This window comes from Podarcis muralis, chromosome 6 (assembly GCF_964188315.1).
Source record: "Podarcis muralis chromosome 6, rPodMur119.hap1.1, whole genome shotgun sequence".
NCBI lineage: Eukaryota > Metazoa > Chordata > Lepidosauria > Squamata > Lacertidae > Podarcis > Podarcis muralis.
The window spans coordinates 49,127,743-49,155,269 of record NC_135660.1 but is presented as its reverse complement, the minus strand read 5'-3'; the positions used below and the strand labels follow the sequence as shown (position 1 = coordinate 49,155,269).

Below are 27,527 nucleotides of genomic sequence, written 5' to 3'. Positions count from 1 at the left end.
CTGTCACAGCAAAAAAAAAAAGGGAAGAAAACCACCTCACACTTTCCCTCTTGGCTAGTAGGACACAAGCTTTGGGTGCAGCAGTGACTCTGCTGCTTCATTCTGCCCTGCTCCTCTCAGCCAGGAAGAAGGATTGTTCTGCTAGTGTGCTTACAGCCACATATTTCAGGCAATGCACTTAACGGATGTATTGGATTTTGGCTTTCAGCTGTTTAACTTTGAAATATTAATCAAAAACTTCATCCAAACGCAAACTCGCCACTAGCAACAATGGTTTCTCCCAAATTTAAGATTTGTTTACCAGAGATCAGACTTAGAATATTCTTTAAATTAGATGAGAAGGTTCTGAAACCTCAAATGGTTTGTAATACTGCTCAAAGGCTGGAAGGAACATACTTTTGCCAGCATTTAAAGAGTTTCAGTAGCTTCCAGTTTATTTCCAGCTACAATTCAGAGGGTTTGAAAGCCCTAAACCAGTCTTTCCCAACCTTGGGTTCCCAAACATTACTGGACTACAACTTGCATCACCCAGACTATTGCCTACATAAGTGGTGTCCAAACTTTTTTCAAAGAGGGCCAGATTTGATGAAGCGAAGGGCAGGGCCTATCAAAGGGCCAACCAAAGTTGTTAACCTTTTTTTAGGATTTTACCCCAAGAAATAAACTGCCACAGGGGTGAGAAATAGACTTTGAACATGCCTGGCCTACACTAACTGGGGATGGTGGGAGTTGTAGTCAAACAGCATTTAGGGACTCAAGACTAAGAAGTCTGCCCTAAACAGTCTGGAACTAGGCTACCTGGAAGGATCAGCTGCTCCTATCTACACCTGTTGAACTGCTAAGATCTTCATTCCACACCTTAATTCAAGGTGGTGGGTGGAGAGCCTTCTCACTATTGGCACCCTACTAATGAGATCACACTCTCGATGTCACATGATCTGGTGCCTAACTGCAAGGAAGTCGTTGTTTAGGCAGGCATTAAGTTATAAGCTGTGCCGCTAACTTTAGTGCTGTTTTTATTTTTTAGTGCTTATCTTTGCATTCCTGTTTACTGCATATCAAATGAATTGCTAAGCTACTTCAGGAACCCTTGTTAGAAGATGGGTTATAACTATTAGAAACAAACAATGAATGCCTTATAAACCCAGATCATACATTGGTCTATCGGATTCAGAAATACTCTACCTTTATCATTTACGGGGTTTGCATGAAAGTTTGGGAGACTTTCTTCCTGTGAATACCCCATATTTGTATGCAAACAAATGCATTGTGCACAAAAAAGAGGAGCTTTTTCTAAGAGAGAAAGAGCTTCAGCTATGTTAAGAGGGAACATAATCATTAACCATTTAAATGAGAAAACATTCACTATGAATAGTGGCAAGTAAGTTGAGAACAAATCTTTAAGACTTCCTTTTCCTTAGTTCTTAGACAAACAAGTGATTAGGTGACATGCCTGATATGGTTAACAACTCTAGCAAAATTAAAGCTGCAAGACCCTTACCTGAAATTAAGTCTCCCTGAACATATTTTAACTTACTTCTGAATAGACATGTGTAGGATTGCTCCATTAGATACTAATTACTATTACAAAATCCCAGTATTGTCATGCAGTCTACAATTTAAGCAATTTAAGACAGAGCAAAAAGTTGCATGAAGTTAAGCTTCAGTTCAGAAACTGTTTTTCAAAAAATCTTTTGTGTGAGAGCCAAGTTTGCTTGGGATTGCAGAGAATGTCTACTTCATGATGCATAAACCACACACACTGGTTTTATCAGTACAGAATGACAAAGCCATGCATGGATGGTACATCATGAAACTGAAACCTTAACACAAAATGATGTTCAGTGGTGCATAAGTCAAAACATTTGATCATGTGTACTATCTCTCTTCTTGTATGGAACCCAACTTTCTGAATAAGGTAGCTTGGAACATACATTTACATTGCCGCTTTTCAGAAATAGGATCCTTTACAACACAAAAACTACGGCTACATAGGTGCCACTCCCTGCAAAGATAATTTGCTTAACTGGAAACACAAAAACACCACTTGACCAAATACTGTGTCCGGTAACCACATGCAAAAGTGGTTGATTTTATTCATCATGAAGCTCAAGTAAAAATATTTTTAAAGCAGGGATTATTCTGGTAGACAATAGGATAATGCAATAATATAAGTAGACAATGCAGATGAACAAATGTTGCAAACCTAGGTAGCACATTTTGCACCTTGTGATATTTTACTTCACTGCTCTGAATAGTCCTGGGGAGACTACAGCATCCAAATTATTCTAATGATGAGAGGTCCACAAAATTGACTTGTCATTACAAGTCTTCCTTTTGTAAGTGTAATGAGCTCCAAACCTCTCACTGAGAATGGAGATGGGAAGGGTAGAAGAGGAACCATCCCCACAGTTGTACAGAGCTTTTTAAAATGCTTGATAGCTAGGGTTAGTTCATGACATGCAGAAGTTCCAGAGCACTTCAGAAGCATATGGATACCATGGATACCAAACACTCCTCATGAGCTTGGACCTGAGGAGAATAACAGTCTCTGACTTTGTGCTGCACTTGAATCCAACACTATGCCAGAAACAAGATCTCACCTCTCACACACTGGGGCTGGCACAGAGCCCTGGAAACCACAGGGTTGGGCTGGCTACCAGAGTGGTCTGAAATTGTGGGGCACTGATAATGACCAGCTACTCAGAGCATCGTTTTCACACAGTTAAACATAGCATAAAGCTAGCAATTTTGATCACTGAGGTGCAAATAACCTAGTGTTGCTAATAACGTGAAGGAACAATGGCTCTCAGTAATTTAACTAGTGTAGGAACTATTCGTGCAATCACTGCAGAGAAAAGCCTCTGGAAGAAATTCCTCCTGCAACCATAGGACTAAAAGGGACCTGAAAAACCTGTGTCATGCCAAAGGCAATATCCTTCATATATCGTGTATCCCATATTACTATGCATAATCCTGAGCGCAGGAAGAAATACCAAGAATCAGAGCAACCAATGTAAGATTACTTGCATGGAAGAAAACGGAACTATTTACTTTAGCAACAATCCCACAGTGAAAAGTACACTTGATCCCAACTCTGTTCAGGAGTGTGGCTACTGCTTGCTGATATGGAATGGGCCTCGCATGGGGGAGGGGAGAAGCAAGCCTTTCAAACAGAGTTTGACCTTTTTGCCGATGTATGTTCTGCTGGGTTCTTAGGTCATGTGACCAAGCTGAATGGCGTTATGATCCTATGTTGCCTGATCCCATCCCACTAATTTTTGAAAACAAATAAATTCCCTGACCATTAATATTGGCTTGGTACATGCCACATGTTACTGTGAATGTTGTATCATTTGGTGTTACTCATTTATGGTGTTTTTTTATGAAGTGATTTTGTTATTGTTGTTCACTGCTTTAGTTCTCTTTTAAAAATACAAATTTGTATATAAATCAGTACATAAAAATGTAAATTGCTTTTAAGTAAAGTAACCTTGTTTTCCAAAGAGTCACATGCATATTGAATATTTGCATAAAAACATATCCACGTCAATCACAGGATCAAACGCTATCAAGATTGCCACAAATAATGTTTGACACATGCAGTCTATCCGGTTGCATATCCTCGCGTGTGTTGTAAAAAGATGGAAACATACTGTGAGGATTGAATAAGTATTCTCCCACCAAACATTGTAATTAAATTGCAACAGCAACAGTGACAACAACATCTTTATCTGCACGTGCTGAAATATTTGCAGAAAATAGCTAGCAGTTCCAACAGGAAACACCTCACGTATCTTGGTGGGGGAGCTGTTTTAGGAAAATAAGCCTGGTATTACTTGACTGACACTTTCTTATTAGTCAGACGTCGGTTGGTACTATGAAAACTTGCCAAAAACAGTTTTACAAAAACTGCCGCAAGTGTTGGAGATAAGAGATCTCGTGACTACATACGTGCTCCTCATTCTGGGAATCAACAGAAATGTATGGGATTTTTACCAAACAAAGAATTTTATAGTAAGTGGGTTTCATGGTTACTGTATCCATAGCTACTAGGTTAAAAAAAAATCAAGAGACACCAACTAGTTTATTTGGCATGAACTTCCATAGGAAACAGCCTAGTCAATCTGATAAAATAGACTCTAGTCTGCCACAGAAGTTCCAGTGTTTAGGCAGGAAAAACCAACATCCATGTACTCTACATTTGCAAGGAGTGGGATATTTCAACACCTTTTGCTCTCACCACAAGATAATTACTAAGCTGAAATTGAGTCGAGCTGACTCTATAGGGTGTGTTTTGCAAATTAATTTCCAACTTAATTAACATAATGAGTGATTTTGATTTGCCTTATCAGGTTCTTTTTTGCCTTGAAGGAGTTGAATCTTTCCAAGATACAGGCCTACATTTGCCCCAGAAACCACCAATGTTTCAAACCAAAATAGTCAGTGTTTGTTTAGATCCCAAACTTTCAAATACGTGTTTGTTAAGGACAGGAAAAAATGGAAACAGAAATGTATCTAATGAGAAAATTAGCTAGACATTTAAAAAGCACACCAACGTATAATTTCACGTGTTTCATCTGAGGTAGGCCCGAACCTTGTTACCAGTACTTCACACACCTCTACTTGAAGGTGTGTCTCAGCCCTGGAATGTAATAAGCATATGATTCATGGGGCCATTTCTATCAGCTCAGGCTTATCAAATAATCCTTCCAACGACCAATCAGATTACTCACAAGACATGGGTAAGTTTAACAAGAGAGGTTTCTTATCTGCGATCCCTGAAAAGCCTTCCAACTATACAAGGTAAGTAGCTAAAACAGTCCTGTAATGACTCTTTCAGACTGCTGAGGGAACTCCAATAGAAAAAGTAGGAAATAGGCGCACGTATATCAGGAACACAGGATGCATCATCAATCTGGATAAAGATATCAATAGCTACAGAGTCATGATGGCATCATAAGTGAGAGACTGCTATTGCTACTGAGAGAACAGAATATTGGATGAGATGGGTCTTTAGGGGTGCGAGTCGGGTGTATGAAAAGTAGAAGTTTCAATAAACTTTCTCAACTTCATTTATCTTAGGATATAAGTCATTTTAAATGACAGAACTTCAAATGAATCACAGGTGAGTGGGTGGCAAGTGCCAACACTTTTGTACCTGACAAGGCTCCTGTGCCTTTAACAGCTATATCATGAGCAGAAATTAAGCAGATAAAGTTGTTCCAATTGATGCATCATGCTGACTGGGGAAAGCTTTGTGTGTCGAATTTCTATTTGCCATGCAAACTGATCAATGCACCGAACGCTGTCAGAAAAAGGTCACCCTCCTGCATTTGAAATATTGTAAAGAAAGTTATCGTTTTGCAGAAACACACCTCTTCCGATGCATTCCAGCACCACAAAACTAAATCTATTACACCACAAGCCTTAAGGTAAAGGAGCAGTAAGGCTTACGTTTCTATATGCAATCCTTATACCAAATCAAAGACCATGTATCTTTCCACAAGCGCATTTTTAAAACAAGGAACAGAGCTAAATTAACACACAAGCCGGCTGTCTAAAGTGTCAACAATTAGTACACACAAATGGGAGTAGGAAATGCCAAAATAGCTGGACTTCACTGAAGGGGGAGGAGGCCAATGCAACTCTAGGTTCATCAAAAATAAGGAAAGCTAATGACGAGTAAGCAGCTCAAAACATGCCTGCCCTCTTTCACCCCGTTCCCCCTCTCCCCGTCTCTTGTACATACCCAAAGAGGAGACAATGGTTGATCAGGAGTGAATCACAGAGGGGGACACAGAGAGAGGGAGAAATGAATCTGAACCCTTTATCTTCTGTCCTTTATAAAAACTGCCACTCAGTTAGCAGAGATTGCTCTAATTGCTGTGACAATTCTGCAACCATTCCAACGACTTGTGTGTTCTGGACAGGTTTCCCTGCAAGTTTGAAATTCTTGGCCTGTGAACCACTCTCGTCTAAAAGAGGTTTCCCTTTGGAGCACAGAATGCTACATTAACCACTTGTCCCTCTTTTGAGCTCCCTTTATTCTCCTCTTTTCCAATTGCCAGATTTAAACCTTAATGAAAACTTGCCCAGCCTTTTCTTTCCACGAACCCCATAGAGTCCCTGGTCAATTGGAACACATTGTAACCAAGGAATTTCATATTGTCCCGTTTATACTGAATAGCACCTGATAACTAAAGTATACATATCAAAAGTATAAACATAATACAGATACACTTTATGTTTATTAATGAAACTGATGTGTTGTAACTTATCACTTCACATATTTCTTTGAGCATCACAGAAATGTTTTGAGAGCAATGAAATTAGACACCAGAAGAATTTTTAAAAGTGAGTAAATTTGAACTAAAATGCAAAAACGTATTTCATTATGCATGGGTACACCCACACATTGAAGCTACTTGCGCTATTGGGTGATCTACAGGTAATGCAGAGATGCAAGCGAATATGCTCAGTGGGAGAAGTGTTTCTCTTTATGTTGTTTTCTGATTATTGCAAAGCGGGAAAGGGGGTTGGGATGTTACTGATGAGTCCCTCAGACACAATTTATCCAGTAACTGAGAAGCAAAGAAGCATATTTTAAAAAGATGCCTTTATACTTAGTTATACATCTCTCAAGGTGAAGAGAAGACAGACAAAGGGACTTAATATTTTTAAACATTTTACATCTATGCAAGGCACAATAAGACATACATCTTTTCTAAAAAGGTGTGGCAAGGGGAAAAAATAAATTTAAAAAAACAACAACTAGCCAGCGGGCTGCCATCATATTCTTTTGATATTTCATTCAAGGTCATATCCTCTCATGAGAATGCTTGTACCACTGAATATTAATTTATATACATAATATATACTCTGCAGCGATTTGTCAACACTAATGCAACCATCTCTGAATGGAATTATCCACACAACCAGCTCTCTGCAAGCAAAGTATCATTTGTTTTAATTTGATCAGTTGGAAAAGGCTGTAGCTTCAGCCTCTTAATGTAAGGACATCACTGAAACTGTGTTAAATCTTAAGTGCAAGCTGAACCAACTTAAGAAATCATGTCTGTGACTGTCAGAAAGCTAGGAAACTATTAATCTTGGTAAATTTTACCAGCTCAATAGCTTCTTTAACAACCCATGCCTGCCATTTGTTTCTGTTGACCAAATGTATATTTTGGCAAATTCAGAATAGCTATTTTTACAAGAAGAAAATAAACTATCTGCTACATTTTATACCCTACTTGGACCACTATAATCAAACTGACAACAAAGCATTGTTCAGGGCTACATGAACCAAACTTGCAGCCATGTGCTCCCACCTTCTCCTGTATACTCAATTGACTAACTTGCTTTCTCCAAAATAGTAAGCAATAATGGACGCTTGTCACACAAGCTGAATAAGACAGCAGTTCCAAATTTTAGTTTCAAGTCTTTTTTTTTCAGATTGCAAGTGCAACTGGTTTGGATGCAGCAGCAAACAATGGTTTTTGTCAAAGTGGTATTAACACATAGCAATGAACCCCCATAACACATAGAAGGTGAAATGGGGGTATTTTGCTGATCCCACCCCTGATGTCAACATTTTGGGCATGGACATCTGATAAGGATAGCATTTGTGTGCAACACTATGCACCTAAGCCTCTGGATGATCTGAAACCCCAATCTAGACTACAAGCATAGAGCTATATGTATAAGGGTGTTGCTTTTTTATATGCCCCTATTCAACAAGTAGCAGCCAAGCTGGGGCCCTGCTTCCCCTTCTATGCTTAGAACCCTTTCACACATACAGCTGAGGGTTACAGAGGGTTTAGCCATAGGTCAGTGGTAGAACATCTACATTGCATGCAGAAGATTGCAGGTTCAATCCCCAGAAACTCCAGATAGGGCTGGGGGAGGATCCTTTCTTAGATCCTGGAGAGCCACTGCCAGTGACTGCAGACAATATTGAGCCAGATGGAACAATGGTCTGACTCAATAAAAAGGCAGTTTATGTGCCTAAAACACACGTCAGGAGTGGAAGGAGGAGGGAAAGTGCTTAGACATTGGGCTCACTGCTGTAGCACCAGTCCACAAATCAAACACAGGAGATTTCGCTAACAACAGTGACATCAGGTTGACAAATACAATGGGGTGCAAGAAGGAAGACAAATGCTAGCTGAGCAGCCAGCATGTGAATGTGCACATTCAGTTTCACATGAATACGGATCCAAAGGTAAAATCAGTTACCGTAGTTCCCATTAGTGTTGTGCACCATTGAACCAGTAGAGTCCACTGATCTAGAAATCAGACTTGGAGCTCAAACCACTTGTACCATTTTTTTAAAAAAGTCTTGTCAAGCTATGGTTGTAGCAAACCATTAAGGGGATGTGGGAAATCCAAAAGAGGAAGGGGAGGAGATTAAATCACAGCCCCTAGGTTGAAGACAAGCAAATGTGACATCTGGAAATAGTTAAGTCATCATTGGAGGGTACATGCAGTTAAGCCCAAGGGTAATTACTCATTGTGCTTGTAACTTGTTTACTTCACAGAAGAATGTTTACATTTCCAAAGATAAACAAATACCATCAGGTATAAGAGAAAAGCAAAACTCAATTACCACTGAGAAAGGCAATGAACAACAGTATCTGTGATTATGACCAGTCTGCTACCAGTGAAGATATTGCTACTGTTGTGTCCAGAAAGTTGTCCTGATTTAAATTATCTGGATATACCTTTCTAACTAACCAACACAAGGGGTGGAGGGAGAAACACTGGCACTATTTGGCTGTGTAAATGGGGCCTAAATCAAGCTAACAAGTAGCTCTGGATAACTGAGATGCAAACAATGGGGTCATTGAGCATTTCAAACATGCTAAAAATGAAAGACATGGTCTTTATGCCTTCCTTATTCAAGCAGGAAGTCTCAGTGAAGTTGATGAGACTTCTGGGTGTGCAAGGAATGTAGAAACAGATCTCTTACAAACTGGTAGTATATTCTCTAAGAGAGACACAAACTTGTCTACATCTCTCGTTAAAGGTTTTGTTGCAGAAGCATTTTCCGTGCCCCTTCCCTTGTTATTTTACTTAGCTGCCAGTGATAGTAGTGAACCAATTTCTACTAAATCCAATTGTTTCACGGTCCTGTGCAAGAAAGCCATTGTTTCTCAAGGATCAGCAATGTTCATCAATAGTGCCCCTAACCTTGATTTAATTTATTTAAAGCTAAAACAAATGGCTAAAAACAAAACGACTGGCTAGTACTTCATAATTGGCCTAGCAAGTTAAAGCTCAGTTATCTTCTCAGTAAATATTTATACTGTCATTCTTTCCCATTCATTCTGCATTTCACACACACACACACACACACACACACACACACACACACCCACAGACTGTAGCCTACATCTGCAATTCATTGACTTTACAATTTACCACATGTTGAGATGGAGAGGTCTCAGCTCCATTTGAATCATTGCACAAATATGCAAGTGATTTATCGTTTTAAAACTGAAGACTGCAAAAGAACGACTCCACTTTTCCTGCACATTACTCCTCCTGGCAGACCACAAACAATTACAGTTCGTACTAATTAAGCTCTGTAAAATGTGCTGTACCCTGTTAATGCCAACCAGGCCCCCAAATTTCTCTTCCCCAAGCCAAAGTTTAGCTAGCAACTTAACTCATTCATGGCTGCCTGCTTGACTGTGTACAGCTTCAAGAATAATGAGGATCAGGGTTTTGGAGTACTTGAACAAAAACACACAAAAGAACAGACCAAGTGCCAACCTGGAATTAAACAGGGAGTTGCAAATGAATGAATTCTCTTGGGAAACAGACAAACACCACTGTTGATAACCTGCTAAAAGGTCCTACCACATCACCTCTGTAATGTGGTGTTAAGGGATTCAGATTTATCCCTAGGGGCTAATAAGTTACAGAACTCTACCGGTTAGGAAAATTCATAAAACATTATGTCCTAGGCTTCTTGAACATTTACTAGTGGAAAGTTGTTGGGGTTTTTTAAAATATATATATATACAATTTTATATTTTGCGGGGGGAAATGACTCAGTATTTTAAATGGAAGGGGGTAAAAACATATGGGAGAAAACCAATATATGTATTCTTCCCATACTTCCTTGCCCAAATTAGTATCTCTAAATTGAATGTGATAATGCACCTAACTAGACTGCTGAGGTGGGGGAATATATTCCTAGGACTTATTTAAAAACCCTGATTTATCCTTTGGCCTATTTTTATATGGCTTTTTTTAAAAGAAGAAGAAGAAGCCCCATCATATAGATTAAGAGAAAAGCACTCTTGCATTTAAAAGCATTTAAACAATGCACTTGTTTAATCCAGGGAGAACGAGAGAGGGGCCCCTCAAGTGATGCTTCGCCTTGGCCCCAAAGACTTTCCTGACACATGAGCCAATCATTCCCTAGATGCCCAGCTTCCCCTTTAGCAGCTGATCTCAACACTATTTTTTTTTCAAGCACCCCTACACACTAGCATTCTTCCTTATTTGCTCCTGGCCTCTGGATTTTACCACATTCTTTCCCAGATACACATTTTTTTTCTAATGTGTTTTCTCTCCTGATCTGTCCCCTCTAGAAACCCAGATTTTATTCAGTTCTCTAAAATAACGGGTGGGGAGGTAGGCACGTAATTTAAAACCAGACTTTGAAATGAAAAATGTATCATCTGTCTGCTATCTAGATATTCTTATTGAAGTGCCACTTTCTTGCTTTATTTCAAGAAAGAAAGACAGAGATCAATCATAAACATACATCTGTTAAATATAGCCTAATGTAACTTGTTTATTAATTCAGGCATGGCAATTCCCCCCCCCCCTCAGCTACAACAAATATATTCAGGGTTATATCAGGTTTCTTTGAAAGTATTCTGGGAAATATTTTGCAGGGTTCCTGTCTAGATATCCTACACAAGACTGCGAGCACGTTGATAAAGAATGCAGGCTGTGCTAAAGGTTTGCTTAAGCCACTACACATTGCCCCTCAGTATTTCAAGCGTTAATTCTGAATCATGGGAAAAGGCCAGCCGTGCAGTTAGGAGAACAAGCACCAAACTCCCACCAGCCCCCCCAAAACAATCTAAGCTTTTCATGGGTTTATTTCCCCAATTTCCCCATCTCTCATTGCTTATAATTAGTGAAAGAAACCTGACCCACTGCCAGTGTCTGTGGACCTTGGATATTATAAGGCCAGCGTGGCGTCAAATATCTTAACATTCATAAGTGTTATAGGCTGTAAATAAACCCTGTAGATTTATGACCCTTCGCTGCCTGCCAGCAAATGACTGTGGCACATTTCTTTCAGCAGACCTGTTGAGGTGCAAGTTTGCCTTTGGTTGTAAAATTAACCATTTCCTTCACAAACATGCCCAATTACGAGTCAGCGGGCAAGGCTCTGCCTGCATATTTGCCATAGCTCAGTACAAAGAGAATACACACACACACACATACACACACAAAGGTTTGGGTGAGTACAAACTCTCTTACTATGCAAACAATCCAGCAGCTGCAGCTGCAGCAGTTAAAAAGTCTGGAGCAAGCAAGAAACAAAAAGTTCCCACAACAGGTAAGGTGTGGGAAGGAGTACATTCTAATTCCACCTACATCCCTGAATGCACTTACAAAAACACACATCCATGCCCTCTTATCTGCAAGGGCTCTTTTGTTGGAAACTAGATGCACTCTGACCCAAAGAGTGCATCCCTTCTTCATTTTATTGTGGCAGCATGCATGTTTCAAGAGCAGCCACAAAGTGCCTCACAAATGTTTTCTCCCCTCAAACCCCCCCCCCCCGCAAACAGTCACCTACTCCCCTGTTCAGGAAAGCATTTGCTAAATCCAGGTTGTCTCATGCTTAACAGCCCATAATCCAACTTCCACATAACTACCAGACAGCTGGAAATGGGGGGCCTTACAGTTTTAGTCATGGTGCAGTGTGGAAACACATACATGCATGCAAAAAAAAAAGAAAGGCAGAAAAAGAAATCTACAGCTGTCCTTTCTCTATTCTGCTTTTTTAAAAAAGGGGAGGGGTTGCATTTCCTTAGGAATCCATGAAAACTGGAACTTTCAAATCAAGAGCCAAATCTTAGTATACTTATTTAAAAATACTACATCTTAGCATTGCCTCACAACAAAAGGCAATATTTGGGACCCTCACACAAAAAGATGCTGCACACTTTGCCATCAGTCAAAAGCGTCAAACTTTTACTTCTCTGGGCTTACAAGATTGCATTCGGCTTCCAAAGGAGGACTGGCTCTTAAAATTCACTGATTCCCTCTCTGTCCTGCAACCTTAAAATCATGCTGGAGAAGTTTAAATGCCCTTTTAAAAAAAAAGTTAACAAAGCTAATGCTAGTTGCTATTCTATATTTCGCAAGCCACTTGCAAAGCAGAAACAGCGTTCTAACTGGGCTAAGAAGTGAGAGGTTTTCAGACTCCCGTGCTTCATTTGATTGGTGTCAGAAGATCATCGGCTGAGAATAGCTTGTTTCTACACAGTTACAGGGGGGGGGGGGGACTTCATTGTTGTTTTAAAGCCATCAAGAAGGTGAATGGTACAATTCAGTGAATAGCTTATCTCTGCCATGAAGCGCAAACACGCTGACATATGAAAACTGTATGTACCTTGTGAACATCCAACTAGTTTAACACCATAACCCTTATTTCAAAAATCAACTAAGCCCTCAACCTTCACGATTAGTCAGGAATCAAACCATCACATTGGAAGCAGAAATCTTAACAGTGCCGAGCAATAAATATTTCTAAGGAAGATGAAAAACAAATTAGCATAAATACCAAAGAAGGGCAGGAACACCTGTTCTTTGTTTTTCAGCATGATAAGCATTCCATTGTTCTCTATTTAAAATGTAATGACCTGTGTAATTACAGTAATATTACATTGTATTGCAGGGGCTCCAAATGTCACACTTTTGAAAAGTGTTGTCAAAACAATTCAAGACAGGGGAACAAGGGGGGGGGGGATACCATTAACTCTTCGTGCACCAGGATCTACATTCTTGTGCAGAAGATTATGTACTTCAGGAAATAAAAGGGAGAAAATACATTTTCCAATTCATTATTTTAAAACATTTCCATTCATGGGCATTTACCAGATCACAAGCCATATCACTTCCATATTTTCCTACACTAACCATTTTAGATTCAGGTTCAAATGAAAGATGAGCACTGTGAAACAACTCAGCACCGTGAAACAAATCTTCCCCACAAAAAGCAAATTAACAGTATGTTCATAACCAGAATTACATCTAACTACTTAATTGTTCTTCTGTTAAATTCTATTGCAACCACTACCACATTGCCTACACAAGTGTATTCTTTAATTCATTATTTCATTTCTAACAGAGCTCTCCTTACTGCATACTGGTCCTCTTCAGAGCCAGGCACATTACTTTAGCAAAAGCAAAATTAGCATTATGTAGAATAATATTTTGTCATTTTAAAATAAAATTATTGCTAACAAGCTTTATGGACTCTTTGGCAATTAAAGCATTATTCCTAAAGTAATGTATTATTCATCATAAGCAGATTTAATGATACTTCATAATTCTTTACATTTCTTAAAGCAGAAAATCAGAAATCAGTGTTTAGCTTATGTATTTCTAAGAACTGAAGGTTGCATATGAGAACAACAAAAATTCCTCTAAATAAAAACAAAAAACAAAAAGGTGGAAACAATATTGCAAAACAACTTGTTTAACCTTCAGTGAAAAATATGGTTCATGAGCTCATAATCCTGTGTGATAATTCTACCTATGTGCAAGACTCAATATTATTTATTTACTTACACCTTTGAGTTAAAAAGAACAGCCAAATTACAGGAATACACCTTGAACAGTATAAACTGAATAAATCCTTTGTAATATTTAATCATTCTGGTTTGTACCATAAACGAATAATGGGTTCTCTTTAAACCATAATTTATCTTGCTTTCACAAATGCAAACTCTACAAATCATTGGGAGTAGAAGAAAGGGCCCAAAATATGCTGTTGGCTTATGTGCAAATTGCCTACTGAATATGGAAAATGTCTTTTGAATCCATATGATGCTAAGGAACAAGGTCACCTGTTATATCAATAAAATAATATATTTTTATACAATGAAATGAATTCATTGTAACAGTGTGTTGTTATTAGAGAGAGAATGTTTAAATATGGCCAAGAAGAATTTTCTCCATTAACTAATAACTACTCTGGGGCCCTGATCAAACATCTATTCAAAACCTCGATACAAATAGTTCCCACTCATTTCAAAAGGTAATTGACTGCATCAATATTAAATCCTAAGTGCTTCTAGACAAAGATGCAAATAAATATAAAATTCTTTTTTTTCCAGGGGAATTTTTTCCCCCTAATGCTCATCAGCCCCACTAATTTAAATTTGCAAAATTATTTCTATTTTGAACAGAAACCACTCTGAGGAATAATTTTAAAAGGTTATGCTTTCATAGTACATAATTAAAATAACCACAAAACAAACACTCTCTGCCTACCAACATATAAGACGTTTTACCTGTCCCATCACCTCTCCAATTACAAAATCCAGTCACCTTTCTTTTCCATTATGCTAAAACTGCGGTTACCAAAATGTCTCCTTGCTATGACCATAGCCCCAAAATAAAAGTAAATTATAAAATATCTTGACTGGGTTAACCTCATCCTTGAAAACATTTAAAAATACACAAGTAAACACTATTTTGTCATCTTTCCCCCTGTAATTTGTAATCTGAATTTGGACTTTAAGTAAAAACAAGCCTGATCTGACATTTTGAAAACAATTGTAGACTGGACACATTGAAAACATCCCATAGTCTAGAAACTGATTCAGCAGCTACCTAACAGTGGAACTTGTAATTTCAGATAGCTGCCTCAAATGACCAAGTTAAAAGAAAAAGGGTGAGCATTCAAACAGTAGTTTGGAAGAGAGAAAATTAAATGGATAGGTTGGGAAAGAATACTTCAGTTAAAAGATGCAATAGAAAATGAGATAACAGATAAAATGTATACAAATCCTGCATTCCCTAGGGGAAGTGGCTTTTTTTTAAACAAAAATTGTATTTGAAACAATGTTAATGAAGATTGTATTATGGTTGGGCAGAGGAAGTAGAGCTGGCATAAATCCATGAGGATGTGTGAGGAGGGCAGTGACCAACACTTCACACCTCCCAAAAGTTTTAACAAAACCAGTCTGAGGGCTACAAGAAACTTATTCCCTCCATTCATACTGCCACACCTTCGGATCCTCCTGCCACACCCAAAAGTCTTAAAGTACACATATTCTTCCAGATGAGCCCAGTTGTTTTGGAATACATATATATATTCCTTTCAAGTGAAGGCTTGTTTCTTTATATAATGCTTTTAACTTTTGTTTGTTAATGGGAAGGCAGTGTCTGTTTTGCAGGATTGCATTTGCCTTTTCTATACTATGTCCACACTCAGCTGAGCAAAGCACAACTATATATATATATATATATTCGATATTTTCTTCCCAACACAATAAACATGGGGCCCACATCCACTATCTTCTTATGGAACTCATACATGTGATCTATTTAAATGAAAGCTGGTGACTTTAAGGAAAGCCAGTGTGCCAAGGAATGAAAATAAAAATTTCTCGCCCCTTCCAAAAAAAAGATGCCAAAAAATTCTTACACAGAATAGCAGGAGGGGAAAACTGGGAAGGGGGGAGAGAGCTGTCTATAGTTAACTGCCACCCTTAAAATCTTTTAAACACAAAGAGTCCTAAAGTGTTTTTAAAAAAAAAAAAAAAAACCCGGATAAGATTTTACACCAATTAATCACTCGATGGCAACGCTGCCAGTAAATTAGTAACTCGGGAAGGTTTCCGCAAGCGAGCAAAGGGTTAAAAGGGGGAGGCAAGGAAAGGGGGAGGGGAGAGAAAGGAAACCCAGTCGCCACTCGAGAGGGGAGAAGGAAAACAGAGCGCGATAGAAATGGCAGAGAGAGTTTTGTGGGAAGGAGAGCGGAGGAGGCTCGCTCGCTGGGCGCGGGGGGGAAAATTAAAAAGCTGGGAGCTGGGACTCCGGGTGCCCTTCGCCTCGCCAAGTCCCAGGGCCGAAGCCCCAAAACTGAAAGTAAAGGAGTCAACATGGCGAAGTGTAAACAGCCCCTTTCTCTGCCCTCCCCCCGCCCCCTCGGCGCGCAGTCAGCGGAAGGCGCAAAAGTTTTGGAAAGTTTCAGGCAGCGCCGCGGCGGCCGGGAGCGGAGGGGGCGGGCGGAACAGGCGGCAGGGGGACCTGGGCGGGTGTGGGACACAAATGCGCGGAAAACACCGCTCGTCTTTACACATATATCCCGTATCTCTGTACATGTAGACACGTTCGACTTACCGTTCTTGCCGTGGGCGAGAGGGAGCCATTGGGAAGGTAGGGGCCGGTCAGGTCGGGGATCATTATAAAGGGATACCCAGGATATGGTGGGCCCTTAAACAGCCCTCCATCTTGCCTTTTCGCAGCTAACATGGCGGGGGAACGAGGCACAAGGAGAGAGAAAACAGAAAGCGGGGGGGAGAATCACGGTTAGAAAAAGTGCTTCTCGAAACTTGGAAGAGCATTTGTTTGCGCCCACGGAGAGCACGGTTTTGGGGGTGCTCCAGATCCCCGCGCTCTCTCTCCCCCCCCCCCTCCACCACCCTGGAAAGGGGAAGGGGGTGGGTGGGATGGAGCCATCAAGCCCGACTTACCTTCCTCTAAACTTTCTCTGGATTTATCTCTGAAACTTTCGGACCTAGGCGGGGGCCGCCTCTCCGCCTTGGATCAAAAGAGGGTGGAAAATAGGCAAAGAATAAAATAAAAGGGCACCGGGAGAGTAGATGAATGAGGCAGTTTGGTGAAGGGGAAAGGGGTAAAAAAAAAAGCAGCAAGGAGGAGAGAGAATGGGGAGAGAACAAGTTAGAAGTTTGTGCAAAACTTGACACGGAAAATACAGAGATAACTGAACCCACCAGAGAAGCAACAGGGCAGTCGCCGACCATACTATAAGAAACAGAGTTGCAACTCCGGGCGAAAGCTCAGTTCCCCCACCCCCTCCATGGCATTTTTCTCTCTTCTCCCCACCCCCACCCCAAACTTCTTGCATCGCGTCTCCCCGGGAACCCCCAAGGTGGAGTAAGGCAGGTGTGCTGCAAAGAGCGGCGGGGGGGGGTCTCCTTACCTCCGAGTCTGAAGAGCTGTTTTGATTCGTTTCTGTTTCATTGACTAGCGACGATTTGACATCGGCTAAATCCCTCTCCGCCGACGAGTTCTCCGAGATCTTCTCTTCTTGCTCCCCTTCGTCTTTAAAAGAGATCAATTCATCGTTCGCCCCCAAATCGTCCCCTCCACCGCCATTTAGTTGCGGCATTTTCCTCCTGACTTACCCCACCAGCAGCAATTTTGCAAGGACAGAGGGGAGGGAGGGAGAGAAGAAGGGGAAAGGGGGGGGGAGGAAAAAGGGGGAAGGATTAAAAAAAGAAAGAAAGAAAAGGGGGAAGTTTGCAATTTTTTGTTTTTAAAAAAAGTCCAAGGTGAAAGTTTTTTCCTTTTCCTTTTCTTTCCTCCTGGGGAGGGGAAAAGAGGGAGGAGGAGGAGGAGGGGAGGGCAGTGTCCCTTCTCCTTTCCTTTTGCACCAGTGACTTTGGGTTTCTTCTTTTCCTTCTTCTGGATTTTCTCTCTCTCTCTCTCTCTCTCTCTCTCTCTTTTCTTCCGAAGATCAGATCAGCGTGTAAAGCGCGCGCACAGACACACGCGGGTAGACACACACAAAATTAATAATAAAAAAATTATATAAGGAGGGAGGGAGGGAGAGACGGGGGAGGGGGGAACTATAAAAAAAAATTGCAGCAAACAAACCAAACAACAAGTCAGCTGTAAAAAAGGGGGGGTAGAAGCCGCAGATATAGGGAGCCTGTGCCGCTCGGATTTGAGTGAGTTGAAGTTAGACTGAGAGCTTTTCAGTTCAAAGGCGGCGCTGATTGACAGATAGAAAAAGGGGGATCGAAATCCGGAGGAACGGAGAAGTCTGGGATCCAGGATTATTGACAGGGAAAAAGAAACACACTAGGCACTTAATGAGATGCAGGAGGGGGCGGGGGCTCCCCAATGACGTGTGCATAAATAAACAGGAGGAGGGGGGAAGCGGAGAAACTAACAATGATCCTTTTTGGAGAGGGAGAGGGAGCGAGAGCCAGGAGCGGGGTAGACGAGGGAGGAAGGAAGGAAGAAAGAAGGGAATGGTCCAGTGCAGACAATGCGAAAATAGGAGAGAGGGGCGTAGAGAGAAATGACCCAGAGGAAAGAAAACACAGGCTAAACACACACACACGCAATTAAAAGAAAATGGCATTGTGCCTCAGTTGTGCATTTGCGCGCAAAAATAGGCTAGAAGCAGCGGTGCAATTTGTTGAGCCGTCAACTTTCACACGCGGAGCACCGCACTTGGGGCTGCTAACCTCTGCGCGTTTACTTGAAAGTAAGCCCCCTCGCGATTTCCGTCCCAGTAAGCGGGCTCCAGGACGGAACTGTTCGTCCCTGAGATATTTACATGGCTGCACTCAAATATATATTTATGTATCTTGCTGTCCTGAGCAGCTAGGAAGTTTATTGGAGATAAACCTCGTGAGTATAGCTGAGCCAGGGCAGCAAGCGAGGCAGAGGGCGCCTCCCTCGCCCCCCTCTCCCTTCTGAGCAGAGTTTGCCTGGGACTTGAAAGCTGCTCCTGCAGGAGCGCGGCTGGGGAAGGCGCGCGCGCGCAGCGCCCTGCGCCCAGCTTCCCGACCAGAAAGTGTCCCTGGCTCCGGAGGGCTTTCCTCCTCGGGCCTCGGGTAGGAGCCGCCCGGCGCCCTCCTCCGTCGGTCTCCTCCTCGGAAGGAAGATCGGCCGGGTCGCGCGGGGCTCGGAGCCTTGCGAGCGCCGGGGCAAAGTGTGCCAGAGCCCTTTTCCTGGAGAGGGATTAGGCGTCGCCTCCCAAACAACGAGAGGGAGGGATGGCTCAGCACCATCCGCCGCTGCCCACCCCCACCCCCCGACTGGGGCTGGTGGAGATTGGCAGAGAGCGGTTGAATGGGAAGAAGTTAATTGTGGCGCGGGAGAATCAAGGGCTGCGAGACTCGAGGTGCGAAGCCTCCGTTGGCCGCTCTTGCTTGCGCGTCCCGCCACCCGGCTCCCCTCGCTCGCTCCTCCAGGAAAAAGAAAACAAACAAACAAGCAAAAGCGCACTGGCTCTAGGGGACAGAAAATATCGCTTGTTTCTCTGTGTGAGATCCAGCTGTGTGGTCCCCAAAGCAGGCTAGTAAATGAATTGCCAAATATAGATTATTGGGGGAGGGTGGGCGGAGGAGGAGGGTGGGGATGCAGTTCAGGAATGCGCAACAGAACATTCTTTTCCAGTTACCAGCCAGCGATCAGGCTCCAAACAGGCGCAAACTGGGAGCAGAAGAATAATGTGGCTGCTTTTTTAAAAAAGGAAAAAGAAAAGAAAAGAAAGAAAGACATCTGGCACCCGATTCTACTGTGCTGATGAGGGGAGTAAAACAAATTGATCTTCCAGCAGTGACAAATTGTAACAATGGAGGAGTCAATTGGAAACTTTAACATGGGCCAAGGAACAAAAGAGGAGACGGGAAGGAGGGGGGAGCGGGAGAGAAAGACAACACACGGAGTAAATTCAAGGGGAATTAGTAAATTGCCTAATAGAAATGGTGTCAAAAAGAAACAGAAAAAAGTATAGGCTGTACTAAATCCAAGCATTCCACACACACACAACAAGAAGCATAACCTGCTGCTCTTACTAAGAACCACTGGATCTTAAAGGGCTTCCAAAACAAAGCCAATCTGTCATGCAATATTTAGACAATTTAGAGGGCGGGAGATACCGGTATTCCCTAAAACTGTCTGCTCTGGAGAACATGAATGAAAAATAATAAAACAGCGATTGACACAGCATATATATATATATACCATAAGTTCACATAGAAATTTGCATACTAAAGGAAAGATGCAGGCAAAATAGATTTTTTTAATAAAAAAGAATCACGGCAACTTGCAATCAGGAAAACAGGAGTAAAGAGAAAAGGGACATGAAAAGAAGTAAAACAAATGTGTACATTTAATCAGACAGGATTGCATAGGACACAAAGAACAGGGCTAATTACTCTCAGCAGGTAGGAACTAACCTTCAGACTTCATAAATAAGTAAGTCTGTGAACAATGTCTAAGTGGGAGGATGGAGACAGAAAAAGGATTATTTCAAGACACCCAGAGAAAAAAGAAAAACACAAGAAGAATGAAATACTTCTCTGTTAAATCAATGTACAAATGGATTTAACAGTTTCTTTTTCTTCTGGGTTTTTGACCAACTTGCTTTCAGACATTCTGAAAAATAACTATGTTTGGGATACATACTAGTCAATTGCCCCTGATCAGTATAATGAACCTGATATATTAACAAGTGGGTTTAACTGACAGTGTTTCTCACAATGTTGCTTTTTGTTTTGTTTTATTTTTAAATATATTTTAACCTCAAGATAATATAAGAAAAATAATCAAATGCTGAATATTTCATTGGCTGTGCTCTAGCTAAACGGGGGGATTGGTATTTACAACAGCTGGTAGGAAATGTCCTACTCAGAGCAAACCCATTGGAGTTAATGAACATGACTAACTTAAACCCACTGAAATCAACCTTAGAAGAATACAAATTTATAACCTGCTTTTCAATGGGAATTGTCAAAGTGAGATAGGGTTTTAAAAATACAACATACATAAAATCATAATTACAGGCAGAGAGACGTGTCAAAAAAAAACCCAAGAGGAAGTATTCATTATAACCACCACAATCCTAAAAACCTGCCTGGGGCTGCAACCCTATACACATTAGTACTTTGTGGTAAGTCCTATTGACTCCAGTGTGACTTACCTCTGAGAAGACATAGCATCATCAATATAATGGTCTTGTTTCTTTGAAAGGGGCATGCTCCCATGTCTGAATGTGGCAAACCAATGTCATTGTTATTACACAGCAAGTAGGGCAGGATAGCACTAGACACACAACCCACAAAGCACTTTTCATATGGCATTTCAATCCTAAACATAAGGGTCTAGATTCAGGGCTTCTGAGTGCACATAATCCTGACCGAAAGCGGATGCCTTCATTCCCTTAAGTCAGGCATAGGCAAACTTGGCCCTCTAGATGTTTTCAGACTACAGTTCCCATCATCCCTGACCACTGGTCCTGCTAGCTAGGGATGATGGGAGTTGTAGTCCCAAAACATCTGGAGGGCCGAGTTTGCCTATGCCTGCCTTAAGTGCTTGGGAAAGGTTCACTCTCTAAGCTGCCCCAAGGATCAGTGGTAGAGGTGTGAGAGTCTCCCATATGCTCTGTGAATGCCATATGGTCACCCATACATTATTTAGTTGGCTATTGCCTTTATAGACTACCTTTCTGTGAAGGCACCCAAGGCAATTCCCAGTTATTAACACAAAGAAAATTTACAAATATCTGCAGTCTGACTTCAGAAGCTGATGGTACTAGCTCTGAAGGCTGGGCTTCTCCTCTTTGTCTTAATAATAATAATAATAATAATAATAATAATAATAATTTATTATTTATACCCCACCCATCTGGCTGGGCCACAAATACAGTAAAATATCACACGTTAAAAACTTCCCTGAACAGGGCTGCCTTAAGATGTCTTCTGAATGTCAGGTAGTTGTTTATCGCTTTGACATCTGCTGGAAGGGCGTTCCACAGGGCGGGCACCACTACCGAGAAGGCCCTCTGCCTGGTTCCCTGTAGCTTTGCTTCTCGCAATGAGGGAACCGCCAGAAGGCCCTCGGCGCTGGACCTCAGCGTCCGGGCAGAATGATGGGGGTGGAGACGCTCCTTCAGGTATACTGGACCGAGGCCGTTTAGGGCTTTAAAGGTCAGCACCAACACTTTGAATTGTGCTCGGAAACGTACTGGGAGCCAATGTAGGTCCTTCAAGACCGGTGTTATATGGTCTCGGCGGCCGCCCCCAGTCACCAGTCTAGCTGCCGCATTCTGGATTAGTTGTAGTTTCCGAGTCACCTTCAAAGGTAGCCCCACGTAGAGTGCATTGCAGTAGTCCAAGCGGGAGATAACCAGAGCATGTACCACTCTGGTGAGACAGTCTGCAGGCAGATAGGGTCTCAGCCTACGTACCAGATGGAGCTGGTAAACAGCTGCCCTGGGCACAGATTTGACCTGTGCCTCCATGGACAGCTGTGAGTCCAGAATGACTCCCAGGCTGCGCACCTGGTCCTTCGGGGCACAGTTACCCCATTGAGGACCAGGGAATCCTCCACACCTGCCCGCGTCCTGTCCCCCAAAAACAGTACTTCTGTCTTGTCAGGATTCAACCTCAATCTGTTAGCCGCCATCCAACCTCCAACCGCCTCCAGGCACTCACACAGGACCTTCACTGCCTTCACTGGTTCTGATTTAAAAGAGAGGTAGAGCTGGGTAGAGCTTAAGATGTAGAAAGATGGAAGTGGGACTATCCCAAGATTCTCTCAGGCCATTGATAGTCCCTTCAGGAACTGGCCTGGGCACCCTGGCTTCTGCCTTGCCTCAGGGCACTTAAGCCTTGTGTAGCCCAGGGAAGATGGGGGCAGAGCCACCCCAACAAATATTTCAAGCATCCTCCACAGAAGTGGTAACCGTGCTGCCACTATGGCATGGTAATGCATGTAGGCCTTACAGTTCTGCAATTGCCATGGGACTTTTTTGTTTTTACTACAACTGACTAACAAGCTTCTACACTCCTGAAGTTTTATCATTGTGGCTAATTATTGAAGAGCTTCCCTGCTCGCACAAGAATCACACAAGAGCATCTCCAAATGCACACGGCATTCTCCAAAGGTTACTAACAAAAGATCAGAATTGTCTGTGCATATACACACATTGCACTATGCACCTATGCCCATTGGGTGTGAGGGATGTGGGTGGCGCTGTGGGTTAAACCACAGAGCCTAGGACTTGCTGATCAGAAGGTTGGTGGTTCGAATCTCCACAATGGGGTGAGCTCCCGTTGCTCAGTCCCAGCTCCTGCCCACCTAGCAGTTCGAAAGCACGTCAAAGTGCAAGTAGATAAATAGGTACCGCTCTGGCAGGAAGGTAAACAGCATTTCCGTGTGCTTCTCTGGTTTGCCAGAAGCTCCTTAGTCATGCTGGCCACATGACCCAGAAGCTGTAAGCCGGCTCCCTCGGCCAGTAAAGCGAGATGAGCACCACAACCCCAGAGTCGGTCACGACTTGACCTAATGGTCAGGGGTCCCTTTACCTTTTTAACCTAATAGAAGGGGAAGTGTAGTAAAAGCATACACAAGCATTTTGTGATGTCAGGGTCACTACAGGACAGAAGGAAACTTGGGAAAGACCAGCACGTGTTTTTTAAAAATATATTCCACCAAGTGAAATGGTTTTCCATATTCTTCAGACATGTTTACATTGTGGTTGTGGCTAGCACTGTGGGAGAAGAATGACTTTTGTAAACATATTTTGAAAATAATCCTAAGGAAATAATCCTTACATATTAACGTCTGCAATGGGGACAAGTTTATAGAAGCAACCAAATATTTAGTATTATATAAAACTATGCATATATGCTACATATCTGACAGTTTCACAACTCTTATCTAACCGCATTTACTTGGAAGTAAATGCCACTGGTTTCAGTAGGACTTACTTCCAGATAAATGCACTTAGGTTTACAGCACTTTTTTATACAAGGAAACAAAAACTTACCAAGATCAGAAACACCTGTTTGCTCAAAGTTCTCAGGTTGTATCCTAGATGAAAACAAATGCATAACTTGCTATAGCCAAAGTAATACAATATTCGAGGGGAAATTCAGACTAATCCATTTTGTGAGCAATGTGATATATGATTTGAAAAGCACATTCTAACCAGCAGCTGCTATGTCAAACCCAAGTGCTTGGGGCATGGACTTCAACAACTTCTTCCTATATATGCTAGACTGCTGCCTTTTAAAACTGATGAAGTGACCCTGTCTGGACCACCAAAGTGCTTTCATAGTCAATAAATATAGCAGCCTGAAGTCCAGGTGGCATGATTGTTGCACCTTTGTGTAGCTCAGTAGTAGATGGGTAGCCAAGGCAGCTGCATTAACAATGGTGTCACATGTTGCTGGCCAGGCAGTTCCATCAACAGTCTGGCCTCTGCCTTCTGCATCAGCTCGTACTTCTGTTCCAGGCCCAAACATAGGCATATTGAAGCATTGCATCTGTGATTATGAATGAACTGATCTAATGCATTTATATCTTGCTTTCCTTGCAATGCTTGAAGCAGCTTACAATCTTCAAATAGATCATAAAACCAAAATTTTAAAAACAATAAAATATTGAACAACACATACTAAAAGGGAGAAGCAAAACAGCTATTTAAAAACATTAACAAAAAGCACGCGAGAGAATGAAATAGCACTCAGCAGGCACCATAAAGACAGCAAGTAGAGTGCCAATCAAATATCTCTGGGAAGGATTTTACAAAGGTACAGTGCCAGGCCCCCCAAAAACCCCCGCATGACACAAACTGATATGCAGTATGCTGTTTAATTGCACAAATTCTGACATAGAAAGTCTTAGGAGCAAATTTTGGTTCAGGAGCTAAACATAAGCCAAACGTGGCCCTCCTGGACTCTCCCCTCCCGCTTTGAGACTTCCCTTCTCATTGGTCCTTTTCCACGTCCTTTGCCTGGCTGGACTATGTTATTCAACTGTGATAAGGCTTCTTGCCGTGCTCACTTTGGCAGCACATATACTGTAATAATGCTTCTTGCCTGCCGGGATGGAGGATGGAGAGAGAGAGAGAGGACTCCCTAGAGCGTCATCTAGGGAGCTTCATCTAGAGAGCCTCCATACAAAGGAATGTTACATCACACATTAATGCTTTTGCCCACCCACACCCCTCGTTTTTGCCTCTAACCCAGTGGCATGCTCAGAAGGGAACATGGCTGTCAGGCTGAAAAGGACTCACCATACACTCAGCCAATCTGTAACCCGTGGAGCCACTAATGATGCCTGCATTATTGGGCTATGTTAAGGCTTACTAAGGGCTAATTTTCCCACAGGAATCACAATTACTGAAGTTTGAAATGCTGTCTGGCAGTGTCAATGCTGACACAAGCAGCACAACTGAGAGGCAAAGTCCTCATAGAGGACTGTACCTGTTAGATTGCTGCTGGAGGAATGCCATTTTTAAATGCTCTTCCCTGTAAAAACATACTAGCACTTTTCATTTATTTATTCGTGCATTTGTTTAGTTCTTTGTAAACTTCTGCAACTCACAGTCTGCCACTTGAAGTTGCAGCTCAAGCTACACGCGACATAATACAGACAATGATTTTAAAAGTGGTGGAGCTATAAAAGTGCTAGCACATCTGCAAAGCTAGCTAAGCAGGGTCCAGTATAGTTTCACATTGGATGGGGGAGCACATGTTAAGATTCCTGCAGGGGGTTGGACTAGATGACCCTCGTGGACACTTCCAACTCTACAATTCTATGAAAATACAAACAATTCCAATTTCATGACAGGGAGAAATGTTTTATGCTGACCTCCTTCCTGTAGTGCTATTTTTCAAAAAGTCTTTTTTATAAAAGGCAACTTTAAAAAGTATCTTCCACCTACAGCTTCATCCATGTATTATGAAATACTAAAAAAAATTGATATGAATACTTTCCATAAGACAGTGGTTTCCAAACTTTTCCCCCATGGACCACTTTAGATTACTCAAGGTCCTGAGGGTCCTGTTGTAGCAATTGTACTAGGTGCTATATGAGTTTTATTTTTATTTTTGTGGCTTCTTTTATTTCTAATATTGTGTTGCAGTTTGCACTCCTCCACAGAATTCAGACTGTGATGCTATAAAATACAATACAAGAAACTAAAACAGCAATTAAAAATCAATATGATTATTTAATGCAGATTTACCACGGCTCACCTGAATGAAGTTTGTGGACCCCTGCTGTTCCATGGACCACAGTTTAGGAGCCCATGTATATGTTAAGCACATGGGTCACTTTAATTAGAACAATATACATTTTTTAAAGCATAATTAATTTCACTTCAACACACACAAGGAGAAACTGGAAAAGGAATGGATCCCACTTACATGTCTCTAAAAGCAAAGCCGTAACTTAAGCTACTCATAACACATGGACCCAATGTGGATTAGTGGAGAGAGTGTTAGAGGACTCAGGTTCCAGAAGACTCAGGTTCAAGTCCAGCCATGAAACTCACTTAGGCTGCAATCCTAACCCACTTACTTGGGAGTAAGCCACACTCAATTCATCAGGACTTACTTCTGAGTAGACATGGGTAGCATTTCAGTCTGTGACCCTTGACCACTCAGCCTAACCTACCCAAGTTACTGAGAGGCTTAAAAGGTGGATTCAATATTTGTGTCCCTGAGCTCCTTGCAGGAAAGGTGGCTATGCAGATAATAACTGATCTGAGATAAATGTATTTTGTATTAAAGCATCTACACCTATAATTTAAATTGGACTGTACGTATTATAAGAAGGAGCCAAGCAAGGACGTTTGAACAATGGTACCAGTTTAAGCTCCCTCCAAATCCTATGGAAAGTAATATTGCAGGTAAATCTTGTCTCCTTTGAAATAGCTTGGAGTTTTGCCACTGACCTCAAGATAACTGGGATTTCTGCCAGAACTCTTTATGTATGCTTAAAATGGTCTGCTAAATTTGCTTTGGATCCCCTAGCATACCTGACCTTTGCTTTTTGCAGAACTGCTTGGGAAAATGCACACAAGCTAACTATCTCAGCAAGATAAGGAGCCTTGAGCTGATCCTGTAACTTGTTATAAGGTGTTTTGTAAACCCATGATCAGTCACTTACTATTTTACATGGAAATAAGCCATATTTTCTGTCAACCTACTTTTGCATAAATGAGTTTAAGGTCATACCCTCACTGAATTAGACAACATATGCTTTAGACTTCAAGCCATCTTATCCAAAGTAAGGTGACTGAAGTCAATAGAACTTCTTTAGCTGTCTGAATCATTCATTCAAGAGTAGCCCCAATGTCTGTAGTGGGATTTCAGCGAGTGCATTCCAGTTATGAGCCATGTGTCTTGAGGATACCAGTCTTCAAAAATATATGATCAATGAGTAATACATTTTCAGAAATAAGTCCATTTAGGTATGCCACTGAACAAATCAAAACACACCCCAATACAACAGAGTTCCTATCAAATACTGCTGTTCCAATTTCCAAATGTTCCAATTTCTGTTCGCCAGACTGATGTCATGTTTTCAGTTAATCTCATATTAAGATAGCCAGTTGGTTGTTGACTAGACCAGCCAGTTTTGGGGACCCTTCAACAGATTTGTTTTATTTATGTCACCTTCATCTGAATTTATTATTATTATTATGCTTTCATACAGGCACATGTGAGCAATACAACTGACATGGAAAGGGT

The 27,527-nt window shown here is 41.6% G+C and overlaps 1 protein-coding gene across 36 annotated transcripts in view; it reads right to left on the bottom strand.

The window, feature by feature from the left end:
• TCF7L2 (transcription factor 7 like 2) overlaps positions 1-17,730 on the bottom strand; it is a 201,906-nt gene extending 184,176 nt beyond the window's left edge. For all 36 annotated transcript variants that reach the window (XM_028730231.2, XM_028730232.2, XM_028730237.2 and 33 more), the window contains exons 1-3: positions 17,222-17,730; positions 16,752-16,818; positions 16,399-16,523 (exon numbers count right to left, since the gene is read on the bottom strand). In XM_028730231.2, coding sequence (XP_028586064.1) covers positions 16,399-16,523; positions 16,752-16,818; positions 17,222-17,410 — 381 coding nt within the window. In that variant the 5' untranslated portion in view covers positions 17,411-17,730. The remainder of the gene's footprint in view (positions 1-16,398; positions 16,524-16,751; positions 16,819-17,221) is intronic.
• Between the last annotated feature and the right edge of the window lie 9,797 nt (positions 17,731-27,527).